Source organism: Plectropomus leopardus, chromosome 14 (assembly GCF_026936395.1).
Source record: "Plectropomus leopardus strain MGB_pleo_1.0 chromosome 14, ASM2693639v1, whole genome shotgun sequence".
Lineage (NCBI taxonomy): Eukaryota > Metazoa > Chordata > Actinopteri > Perciformes > Serranidae > Plectropomus > Plectropomus leopardus.
The window spans coordinates 13,954,183-13,967,355 of record NC_142189.1 but is presented as its reverse complement, the minus strand read 5'-3'; the positions used below and the strand labels follow the sequence as shown (position 1 = coordinate 13,967,355).

At 38.0% G+C, this 13,173-nt stretch overlaps 1 protein-coding gene across 1 annotated transcript in view; it reads left to right on the top strand.

Annotated features, from left to right (window-relative positions):
- Positions 1-5,264: 5,264 nt before the first annotated feature.
- Positions 5,265-13,173, top strand: part of c17h14orf132 (chromosome 17 C14orf132 homolog) — a 31,692-nt gene continuing 23,783 nt past the window's right edge. Inside the window, exon 1 of the mRNA XM_088087612.1 lies at positions 5,265-5,594. Coding sequence (XP_087943738.1) covers positions 5,568-5,594 — 27 coding nt within the window. The 5' untranslated portion in view covers positions 5,265-5,567. The remainder of the gene's footprint in view (positions 5,595-13,173) is intronic.

Here is a 13,173-nt window from a genome sequence, read left to right as displayed (position 1 = left end):
AGAGGTTATAGGCCATTGTAACAAACAAACAAACAAACAAAAGTCATAACTGACGAGTTTATTTATTTATTTATTTATAATTTGTATCTATGAGTATGTAGATGTACCGACATATCAATGGACTGTATCCATGTATGTATAGGTAGGCATGCATAGGGGCATATGCATACGTGTACGTCATTTTGCGTGCCCTTTTTTCCCTCCTGTGGTCATTGTTATTATCATTTGGTTACTATGTGACCCATAGACTGTATATGATGTGATCCAGGATGGGAGGAATCGGGGTGGATTTGGAGTTAATTTGGGAATGTTAATACCTTATATGTTGAAAATTCAATTAAACATAATCAGTAATAGAAATAATTATAATAATAGTAAGTGGCTTATGAGAAACAACACCTCATTACATTTAAGCTAAATATGAAATGTTATGAGAAATTATAGGAAAATAAAGATGCTGCCTGTAACCCATTGGGTGATTTGTACACACTGGTTTCACTTTATTTTAAATATCCTAAGATTTTTGATAATTAGTTGCTTATCAGAGAAACCTACAACATCAAATCATTTACATCCCTCATGTAACACATTCAAGCAGACAGAATGTTATTACTATAAACAAGTATTATAATCTTGTAACAATATGACTAAATTCTTGAATTTTTCTGTCTCAAAAGTATTTCAACATCTCAGGGGTTTCATTTCTCACTCTGGTGCTTTTACTCTGGTTCTGGTACTATTTCTGCCTTTTTTACTGTGTGGTGTCTGTGATTAAAGTTTTGACCTCACCTGCGCACTGTGCCCAGGAATGTCCTGAATATAACAAAATAAAGGGGAAAAAAATACAGGGAGACTCTCTGCAGACAAATACATCACCAAACACTTCTATTGGGTTAGAAATTATGCCAAGAGGGGTCTAAACATTATTTTAAGGAAAATCCTACACAGTATAACTTTTAAGTACTACAAGTGTGGTTCAATGATCAGGTGATGATTTTAAAAAATATTGCTGTAACTCCACCATGCATCAACCCAATGTTGGATCATTAATCAGTCTAATTTTTTGGCTCATCTTGCCAGTAAACTCAATCACAGGAAAGTTTTGCCACTAATAAATCACAGCATCATTGGGGAATATATGTTTTGCTAAATGGATGATTGAGTCACTCGAGGCAAAGTGTTCTGCCGTCTGGTTTTAAGGAATCTGACAGGTACTCAAAATGACACCATATTACTGAAGAATTCAACATTAGAATTTCTTGTCATTTCTTGTGTTTAATTGTTTTTACATCATCTTCTCTGAGTATAGTATAAAGATAACTTTGGAAAATCCCTCAAGATTCCTGCAGCTTCTGAACACAGCCCAATGTGGAAATCATTTAGACCTTTAACAGCTGTACTAAATCGTGTTTTCAAACATGGGAAGAGCACATGTCCCTTTGTTCTTCCAATAACAAGGATCACAAACTTTGGATTCCATGAGATTCAATTTACAAAACTTGCTGTTTTCAGCACAAATATAGATGAAGTCAATAAAACCTTATAAAACCCTTCTTTTACTGGTAGAACATATAAACATGTCTGTTGATCCTGTGAGCTTCCTGTTGGTGAATATTTTTGATTTATCCTTGTTTTTTGAGCACCACTGATTTCCCTTTTCAACTGTTTTTAATCTCTGTGAGAAGCTGCAACTCAGCAGTAATTGTATTGAGGTCGTGCTATGCATGATTTTAAATGGTGGGAAACATCATTTTAATAAGATCTTGGTTGAAAAACATTGAACCTAAGGGCTAATTTATGCTAAATGAGTGCTTAAAACTAAGCATGTTAACTGTGAATGTGTCACTCCTGGGAATTACCGTAATAACCCAGTAAGTCATTTACATATTGTATTTTAAAGGGAAAAAAACATGACAATAAAAAACTAAATGTCACTCTTAATGCAAGATCAACATAAATGTACTGATCCATGAAAAACTAGATCAGTGGTTCCAAACTGGTCCATCAACTGGGTCCAGATTTTCTTCTTGGTCATTAGTTCCAGGTCTGCACATAAAAAAAATGAACACATTTTTTTTTTTTCAAAAAAAAATGAACACATTTTTTTTGACAAAATGTAAATAACTTAAAACAGAGCTTAACAGGGCTTAAAACAGAATGGAGTAAAACTTTGCAAGATTAAAGTGCAATTGCTTAAAATCAAGGGGTGGGGGGTTCTAGGATTTGAAGACATTAGGAGCTTAGACCCGACATCTGAGGGAAAAAAATGTCCTGATTTTTTTCCCTTTCAAGTTTTTGGTGATTTTTGAAAGCTTTTGTTGATTTGACTTTTTGGCAGATTTTTTTTTTCCTTTAAACAAATGGAAATTTTACACATTTGACAATAATCTTTTTCTCTAAAATGTTTTGTTTTTTTCTCTTAGAATTTTTCGTGATTTTTAAAAGACAGAAACTGTGAAAATAGAAATTATTGTGTTTTTTGACAAACCTTGAACACATCATGTGGGATAAACACTTCATCCATTTTCCCAGAGACACTCATGAAGGCTCAAAGAAAAATATTTGTAGCTTTGGGGAGGGTAAAAACAAACAGCCACCCCCCTCCTCTTATTAATAAGGAAAAATCCCTTAGGCCTATTCTTATTTTTGTACAAACCAAACAAACAAACAAAACCCCAGGCCAAATAATACCAAGAACAGGGCAATCAAATAGTTACTGTTCTCTTTTAAAAAAAAATCTAACTCTACAGCAGCAAACCACACTTCAGAATAAGAGCTCTTGGCTGCAAATCACTGTACTTCAAAATGAAGTATGTTTTTCACAAACTAGACATGGTCGCAAGTCACTTACGGTTCATTCAGGATGGACCTGTGACTTACAAATTGGGAACCACTGGACAAGACAACGTGATGCAACTTATTTATGTTCTTCAATACAGACGCCAACAAAGAAAGTGGAATATTTCTTAAGGAGTTGGAAGTGAAGCTGTGAAATCAAGCAAAGTGAAATCCCCCACACGGGAGAGTCGGACTGGATGCTGCATTTGCCTGCTCAGCGAAAAAATCATACAGGAGGATGGAGTCGTAACTGCTGATGTAGGAGATCTGCTCCATCCCCTTCATGGCAGAAGTTATTTCATCACAAATACAACAAGGTATGGATGTTAACACAAGTACACATAAGGACACATCAGTATTTCCCCCCTAACTTCAAGGACAACCAACAAACTTGTTGCCAAATATATAATGCCAAATATAATCCTACAAAAAGTCAATTTCTTTTTGAAAAGACAAAGAGCTTTGTTTATATATGAGGAAACAAGATTAATTTTAAGATCAGAAGGGAATAATTAGTCTGAAATATGTCTGTGATATTTGACCCAAAGAAAATAAAAAAGTTCAGGCTGCCTGACCAGCTCTTTGAAACTGCTTCATATGTGTGTTACTCAACCAAGGAATCCATTTTGGTATTCACAGTGAAGGCTGGGTCACCATTAAATGAATCACTTCTCACACTGTAAGTGGAGCTTGTTAACTGGCTTTTTGAAGATACTCTCCAATGAATAATAGCAGCATCCTTTACTCTGCAGGCGCAGTTAATTCAAGAGTGTGTCATTAGTTTTAGGTCACAGGTTTTTAAGCCCTGAGAAGGGCTCTGGAGATGTAAACTCAAGTGTATACCCTCACAGCTTTGATATCTGTTCATCTACAGATTCAACTTACCCATGGATTTCACAATCACACACCTGTTGTGCTCCTTGTTGACGTTAGAGACACAAGTTGGTTTATTTCTGCATGTTAGTTGAGATCAGGAAGAGCTGAAGAGCCCTGCTTGAAGTCAGCATCTGTTTCCATAGAAATGAAGCAAACCTGATATAAAAAGGCCAGTGATGCACAATAGCAATGGATTTTACAAAGGCAAAAGAAGTCAATTGTCCATACATAAGTTTTAACATTTTCTGTGATTTATTAATGATTGGCAAGCTAGCAAAAATAAACAATGGCTTCTTTTCCCCTTGCATGCTGGCTCTAGAACAGATAACCTATATAAACTAGAGGTTCCTATAGTGCCGCTCAGTTCTTACAAAAGAAAACAAAGCCCTCGCAAAAGCGGATAAATAAATAAAACACTCAAAATGAATAATAAATGGCTATTACAGCGAATAAGGGACCTTGCAAAAACTTTTCTAACCATCTCGTTGAAAAATAATATGTGAAAAAAAGGAGAAGAAGGTTTTTTTTTTTTTTTTTGTTTTTACATATTTCTCAAGTAGCAACTCTGTTTCAGTCAGGAGAGGCCAAGTGAAAGAAATTAGGATTATTGTTCAATACTGATTTCAGGTGTACAGATTAACAGATTATGAATAAGGTGATGAATACGATTTGACAGAAAGTCTTTCATGCTTGGACTCCTAAGGGAGATCTGTAATTGGGCAGAATCTGAGCAGCAAGATAAAGATGGTAGAGGGAAATTATATTATGTCCATGCTCAATTTGTATGACTTGAACCCACATGAAAACATGATAAATACTGTTATTTTCATATATTTTCATATGAAAAATTACATATTTTAAAATGGCTTTAATTGAACCACTGTTTGAAAAAAGACAACATAGATTTCTCTGTTATCTCTAATTACAAAAGAATATCCAACCATCCTTTAAAAATTGTTTTTAACAGCATATTTTGAAGAATTGCAGTCTGGTTTCAGGACCCAGCACAGAACAGAAACAGCCCTGGTCAAAGTTACAAATGACCTCAGAATGAACACTGATGAAAAACAGCGTCAGTGCTGGTTCTGTTAGATCTCAGCACTGCATTTGATACAATGGGTCATAATGTTTTGCTGGATAAACTTGAACTCTGGATAAACTTGAATTCTTACTATCGCCTGAGTCAGACCATTTATGATTTTGAACATATTTGAATATTGGTAGGATTGGTATAATATTGGTAGGATGTAGCCCTCCAAATACATAGGCTCTATTATAATTCCTGTCTGGGTAGGGGTTTACATACACATGAATGTGCAGCACATACTATTATTCTCAACATACATAAAGTGTACATCTCAATGAGCCAATAAGAAGATAGTACAAGACTGAATGATAAAGCAAACTGATAAGAGAATAAATCCCAGAGGAAAAGAAGAAAGGAAATTCAGAGAGAGAGAGAGAGAGAGAGAGAGAGAGAGAGAGACTTGCACCTCCTTCGTCACATGTGACAGTCCAGCAGCTCCGCCGCCTCCTCCTCTGCCTCCCTCCCTTACTCTCATGCTGTCTCTCGCATCCACATCTCTTCATTTCTCCGTCTGCTCAGCTTCTGTTCCTGCTTTTTTCTCCTTCACATCTCTTCATTTTCTCCTCCTTCTTCTTTCTTCCTCTTTTTCTTAATTTTGTTTTTCATCTTCGACATGCTCCTCACGTGAAGTCTGCCAACTTGCAGAGCACTGTGGATGCTGAGTAAGAGAACATAGAAAAGAAGGCAAATGCTCTGTCGGGGAATAAGAGAGACAACGCACGTTTGCATCTTTCATTGAGTGCCTTGGCTTGAGCGGAGCAACAGCATGGATCTGTCATTCATGGCTGCGCAGGTGAGACGTCTTTTCTTCCAATTTGCACAGAGATGTCTTGTCCGAACTTTTTATCCCATTTGTCCATTGATTTCATGGGCGTGGCCGGTCAAGAAGTTCACGTGGCGCTCCTGACAATTTTACATTTTCTTTACGTCCGAACAACATTAAACAAGATAAAGCGCATAATAAATTTAGCTACCTTAACTGGAAAATCAATACGCATTTCCATAATATTGCAAATGGGACTTTATGGTACTTATGTCACTCCTACTGTTTGACAATATGATTATAATCTTTCAGTAAAGAGTTGATCTAATCATCTTTTATAAGTTTATTTGTTTTAAGATTTGTTTTAGTAAATAAGGTTATGCCTCAATTGGACATGCTGTACTTTTGTACCATTGGGTGGCAGAATCAAGAGAAAGGATGGTGTGTATCCAAAAACATAATTGAAACATACTTAACATTATTTTAATTCAATTTTACTATATTTGGTGGGTAAATTATAATATCGTTTGTCATATCAAGAATCAGTTGGATTGAACCAAGACACTGTGGAATATTGCTTTACTTGTGCTTTGCATAGTAATACATTGGGATACATCAATTTATGTTGGCTCCATGGAAAACGTGTTATTGAGCATCTGTGCATGTATGTGGTTTGTTTTCATTAGTGGCTGATATGGCTGGCTATCAACCCTCTGCTCCTCTCAGTGTCTGGCTTCTTTTGGTTTGTCTGGTGCCATCTACTTTGCCATTTTATGTGCAACTGCTATTAAAAGGGTTCAGAGCAATATCTTTGCTGCCAATGGCTATTTTGCAGGCCAGACTATGAGCCAAATGCTCCCAAACCTTTTTAAATCAAGAACTCCTCAATTGAAATGCATCAGAGCATGGAGCCATCCGAGAATACATTTTTGTTCAGCATGATTGAAAGAGAGGGGGAGTAATAACATCAGAGAACATGATACCTATCAAATAGTCAGTTATTCACTTTATTATCATGCAAACTTTTACTGTATAAACCTATCAAAATCAGTGTAATATTCGCATTACACTGATGACTTGTATTTCTAGAAACTCTGGTTGCACAGGGACCAGGAGCTGACAGCAGCACAGTGAAAGAGGCAGACCACTGTCAGCCTATGTGGACAGTCAGTTACTCATGTTCACAACTGGGAATGGTTGAATACCACAGTGTTTGAAACCACTCAGCTGGAGCGGAGGACTTTCGTGCCAAGTATGTTTCCTCTGCCCTGACTATGAAGACACACTGACACACTGTCAGTAAAGATGAAAAACAAGGAGCTGTCTTTGACATCTTTATTGCAAGCAATTGTTAAACTGTGAAGACTGAATTGGACAATGCATTTAATAAAGGGCATTGGAAATCAGAAAAAAACAACAGTGATACCAAATGTATTGTACAAAGTTAGTTGCAGCCTTAGTTATGTGTATGTTTTTAAATTCATTACAAGTTGTGTTGCACCGATTCTGATTGTGGTATCTTTTAACTGTGACAGCACAGTTATTTTTATTATTGAGTCATCTACAGATTATATTCTTATTTTTTCTCAATAACTGTTAATTCTATAAAATTGTGTTTTCAGTCTGAATCCCTGCCAAGAAAATCAGAAAACGTTAACTAGTAACAAGATAGAGGCAGATAATTATTTTTTTTTATTATTATTTTTGCTGGAAAAAAGAAAGAAATTTCAAGTATGTCGGATTTTGTGGGATCTATTGGCAGAAATGAAAATATATTGTAAATAATATATTCCATTAGTCTATAATATTATTTCATTCATTTATAACAAGGCCTTTATATCTACAAATAGGGTCAGTCCAATTTCCCAGAGCCCGCCATGTTTTTAAAGTAGCCTAGAAAAGTAAAACCAAACACTGGTTCTAGACAGGACTGTTCACATTCGTATGTTGAAGTTGCAGCCTGAATACAGTTCCCCAATGTGCTTGAAAAGGGAGGGGTATTCAGTGGGTTGCTATAGATTGCTAACCTGATGCACCAGATGGTTTTGTTACACAGAACCATCTGAAAAGCTATCGTTTGAAGCTGTTTTGAAAGGGGCAAGTTGGGTGAAAAGAGAAAATGCCGTTACCATAAAAAAAATTATTTTTTCTTCTTTTCATGAAGAAATACTCTCTGGTAGGGATACAACTGATGCAATTGCAGCATCCATCAACCTCTTTTTGAGCCTTTAACTGCCAGTAGCTCCTCACAGGACATGATGGCTTTTTGTGCAAACTTGTAATTCCACAATTCTTGCACGATCTCATGATATAAGAATTCAGCTGCCGTGCAAGTTAAATAGATGGCAACCTCAATGCTAGATGCCACTAAATTCTACACACTGTTCCTTTAAGCTATATTTCCAACACGTTCTCATCCCAAGTCATCACAGGCTGCCGCTTTGCAGTGGACTTCTGCGTCTACATATTACAAGTTAGGTATCCTTCTGAGTCTGCTCTTCATGTTTCAAGATACCGCTACTGTGATGTCAACGGCGGCACATGATGTGATGACAAGGCATGGTTATGTTTAGACAACACAAGCACATGGAAACCAATGCAAGGATGCCACAAACATGTGCTGGCACGGATGGTTAGGTTTTGGCAACAAAGTCATGGATGGTTAGGATTAAGGGTAAGAGGCACAGGGTAAGGTGTAGGAAAAAAACATCATGTTTAGATGGGAATTGTATGCCAGACTCCAAAATCAAAGTCCAGGGTTCGGTGGAGTCATCCACCTCCCCTCCTGGCAACCCAGTAGGCGCCCACGTGCTCCTTATATTACATTGTTACCGGCAGCGTTACAACCTGACGCCATTAGGTGGTTTATCATATGCGTGCAACAGGTTCCCTCCAGCCATGATTAGGTGACAACCTCTGTCTGCATATCAGGCTGATGTGGCAGGTGCTGTCTGGCTGCCCAGCAGTGCCTAATAACACCACGACCAGTTCTGTCTGACCGTGTTTTCAACTGATGCCCTCCAGGGGCGTATCATGCACATGCGAAAGGTGCCTTTTGGCAATGAGATCGTTCGCTGAAGGCACCATCAAGGCAACGGTATTTAATGACTTCTGAATATGAACGGGCTGATGATTCAATCGAAAATGTGTTGGTTGACTAGTTAAATAATCGTCTTACCATTGCAGCTCTACAGGCATCATTAAAGTCCACCAGAGTAAAGGTGGGAAGAGTGAAATATGTAACAGCCAGCCCAAAAGGAAAGTAATAGTTACGAAGAAACTCATCCTCAAACATAATGGCTTAGCAGTCAACTACTTGCAGAAATACTAATACTTTACAATTACAAAACAGCTAAATTAAGAGTACCTTCCAACATTTGGAGGGTAGATTACTGCAGATTTTTCTTTGGTCACAGATCTATGATAAAGGGTGTATGCAACAACAAAATGTTAAAACTGAAACTAATCACTGTCGGCTGAAAAATGTAAGATTTATGGAGAAAGGTGACAAGTGCTTAGTGCAGGGAGTCATAAGCGGGCTTAAATAAGGATTTACCTCCAGTTCTCCATGACCCCATTACATCACACTAATATCCTACTGCTCTTCCAGTTCACCTTTTTGTCCAAGGATCCCAGACCTCCTCTTCAAGAGTGAAGCTCTATGAGAAAGCTAATGGCTAATTTGACTGAGGTGAAATTCATTCCAGTGCCCTGAGTCACTCTGTAATGGTGACTCTGAACGAAGTCAGGCAAATGTCCCTGGGGTCTTGAAGATTGACTTCACAATGGATGATTTTTTGCACATCCATCTCAGCATAGCTCTGCCGCCTGCAAATCATTGGACCTTCGCCATCACTTTGTCTCTAAAAGATGACGGATGCTGCCATAACTGTTCTCTCCTAAAGACAGGGAAAGTTTTTAAAGAAGTCTAACTCAGAAGAGCTGGTTACTGATTTTCTATCTGTAGCAGAGGATGAAGAATCAGTATGGATGATGCTCTGTTCTCTATTGAAGTGAACACATTAGACTCATTAGAGGTATATATCTTTCAGAATTTCATTTCCTGAAGAAACTGAGCGGGCAATCTGCAAAATGCTCTAAGAAAAGAACATCTTGTGTGTACAATTACACAATATTCACTCCAGACTGGCAACATAATTGGCCAATGTGTCTAAATATAAAATGGTTTTGTAGGATATCACAGGGACATGCTAAATAGCTCTCTCCAGAACAATGTGTGTGCATTTGTGTTTGGTGAATGATTTGCATTTGGCAGCGATGCCTCACTGGTTTGGAATGAAAAAGGGCATACTTCATTAGGCTGAAAGTAGTGGCATCCTCAAGCATTGCAAAACATGGATTAATAGGTGACAATCACAGTGAAGCTTCTGAATACCAAGCTGAGGGCAATGAGATGCTTTTTTCTTTATCTTTTCACTTAGTCTGAATTGAGAAATGTTTCACATTACCTTTCCTTAGCTCCTTACACATGGACATTAAGATTTATTTTTAATTCGCACTCACTCATACATTTCTTTTTCCAGACAAACTACTGTCATTGTTAGTCACACCGTGTACATCTTTGCACCTTGTGCAGTCTGTCACTGTTGTAATTATTGAAATGGCAGATGTTAAGGCATAAAAAATGAGCCTGTGTGCTCCCCAGTTACTGACTGATGTTGAGGTCAAGTTTGATGTGTTGTAGATGGGCTCCAGAGCCATTCCAGGCATTGTGCCAGTCTCAGACTTGCTTCAGCTGTCGGATCTGCCACACAGGGCAGCAAAACCCTTAAGGCGCTGTCTATACAGCACACAGTGACCCACTGGCCTTGGCCTTTTACTCATTTTTGCTTGTACACATGTGCATGCAAGCAAAGACCTTTTTAAAAATGTACTATTGTGGCTAAATTTGGTCCCCGTGTGTAACAAAAGGCCAACCCAATAGCCAGACAAAATGTTGGCATTGTAAGTTTCTGCAAACCACAATGCTTTTGCACTTTATTATGAAGCAGACTTGTTGAAACTTTACATTTTTACAAAGCTGCGGTTAACATGTGGTTAGGTTTAGGCATAAAAAAATCACAAAGGTTATGTTTCAGAGAAAAACCATGTTTTGACTTAAAATTTAGCTCATATATTATGTCCCTCAAGAATGCTGATATCATATGTATTAAACAAGAAAATGTAACTTAAACCAACATTTTCTTCTGAGAATGGTACAAATGCAATGTCTATATCTATTTCCTTTCCATTACTTCTGTGTCTAGACAATTAACTCTTAAATGAGAGGCAATAGGTCTGCTCCCGTCATCTCATCTCTGATATTTTGTCTTTTCATGACAGGCCATCGGCAGCTCTCATTACTCGATTATTTATTCAGTGAGCCTGTGGCTCTGAGTCATTCTACCTGACAGGGTTGTCAATCTCTGCTCCTGTTAGAGAGGACAGATGAGAGTAAAAGGATGAGGATAGAGGGAGCGGTTTACAGCCACAACACAAACAGAGCCATCTGTATTTACCCACAGCACCAGGACCAGGAACAGACAATACTGTCAAATAGACTTTTGGTTTACTTTAGGGCCAAATGATGGGACAGTACAACAAGTGCCAGAAAGTCAATACAATCAGAGAGGATGATTTTAAAGTTGGTTAATGGGTTTAACCGCATTGTCCTGATGCAGCTAGAAAATAAAATGATTGGACGAAAGTCATATGAGTGACATATGATAGTAGAAAGACTGGCTGGAGGCGTAGTGAGATGGCCCTCTGTGCACCACTATCCCTGATATGCGAGATGTGGGAAATGCAAGTTGAATAGTTCACAGATGTGATTATTTTCCTATTAAACATACTTTGCGAAATAGCAGCCGCCACAAGGCCTATATCAAGACCATCTTTGATCTCAATTGCATAAAAAATTCAATTACATAATCATGTTATCTCACTGTGCATTCTTCACACCCGGACCGTCCCTTTTAAAGAATAAATCTCCTGGTCTCTATAGTGGAGGCTTATTTGAAGTGTGTAATAATGGCACACCAGCCTTTTCATCTCTAGGAGTTCATTTCCCCTCTGGTGTTTTGGTGCCTTTTCAGCAATTGGTTTTATATGAAAGCTGGAGTCTTGAGATAGTGAAAACTTGCAGCAGCCCCAAATTTCACACGTTTTCTACTTTTATGACCCTGCAGTGTTGTAAACAGGTTGAGAAAACAACAATCACCTAATTAAAAAAGAGCAGAATGCACAAGAGTAATCTTTAAGTGCATGAAGAGCGGGCAAATCTGTCTTTGTTCGGACTGTTTTCTATTTTTAGCAGCTTTCCCGGGAAGAGCTATTTGAGGATTTGAAGCCTTTTTCATTTCAGTGTCGTTCAAACTTTGTTTTTCTCCTGCACTTTTCTCCCTTCGTGTCTGCATTCAATCAGATAAATCACACTTAAATTGGCAGAATAATGTTAAGAAGCAAACCACAGTGAGCTGAAATTACTTTTTTGTGCGTCTCTGCGTGTACAATATGAATGTGTGACTTCATACAGCCAGCAGGAGCATTCAAAGACATTTAAAGGCAGCAAGGGGCCAGTGTGCAATGTTAAAATGTAGACCCTTTTAATGAGGAGAATGCACCAAAAGCCATACAGTGATGAAGATGTAGCCTTGCTTTTCACAGCAGGGCCCCTCCATGGCTTGCTCTCACTTGATGGATCTAGTGCGTGTAGAGAGAGAACACTGAATACACTGGAGGCAGGAACATTCAGAACAAACACAATGTGTTACTTTTTGGTCTGAGTTTTGCTTTGGCTGACTGATTTTTGCAACATCCTCCCTGTAATCAAACCAAAGATTCATTAAAAAAGAAAAAAAGATTCATGTTTTCTAGCTGTTGCTGATAGTGGAGAGAGTTGCTGCAGCTGCAGGTGGTCGTGTTAAATGAGCAGCCCGCAGGTTCACTCTTTTCCTATTAAAGTGAGAAATCTTAATGCTCTCATTGGGAACAATTGACTAACCACCAGGAAGCTGCAGGTCTCTATTTTTGGCTCTGATAAGTAGAAGCAGGCGCCAAACAGCCTTGTAAACATATTGAACATTTGCTTAACCCTCCTCTGAGCAGCAATTGTCCAATCATAACTTAGCAACTGTAACTAGGCACAGCAGGCCTGTCAAGCTTTGGATTTCACTGGAAGTTGAAGCAGTGTACATGGGATTGTATAAGCGAAAATCAGTATAGAACAGTGGTTTCCAACTGGTCTAGCTATTGGGTACAGATTTCTCCTTAGTCATTAGTTCAATGTCCACACATTAGATAAAAAAAAATACATTTTCAATGTTATTTCTCAAAATGTAGCGTTAGAACACCAAGGAATAAAACAAGAATAAACTGAAACAGCACTTCAGAATAAAAGCTCTGTGCCAGGAATTCACTGGCACATGTTCTTTAAAATAAAGTGTGTTTCATAGAAATTTGACATGTTCACCAGTCGCTTGAGCATCATTCAGAATGGACCTGAGGCCCACTTTTGCACCATGACCCACCAGTTTGGAACCACTGTTATAGAAAAAGTTTGGAGAGGATTTATTTTATCATTTATTTCCCTCTCCAAAAACAAAAATAT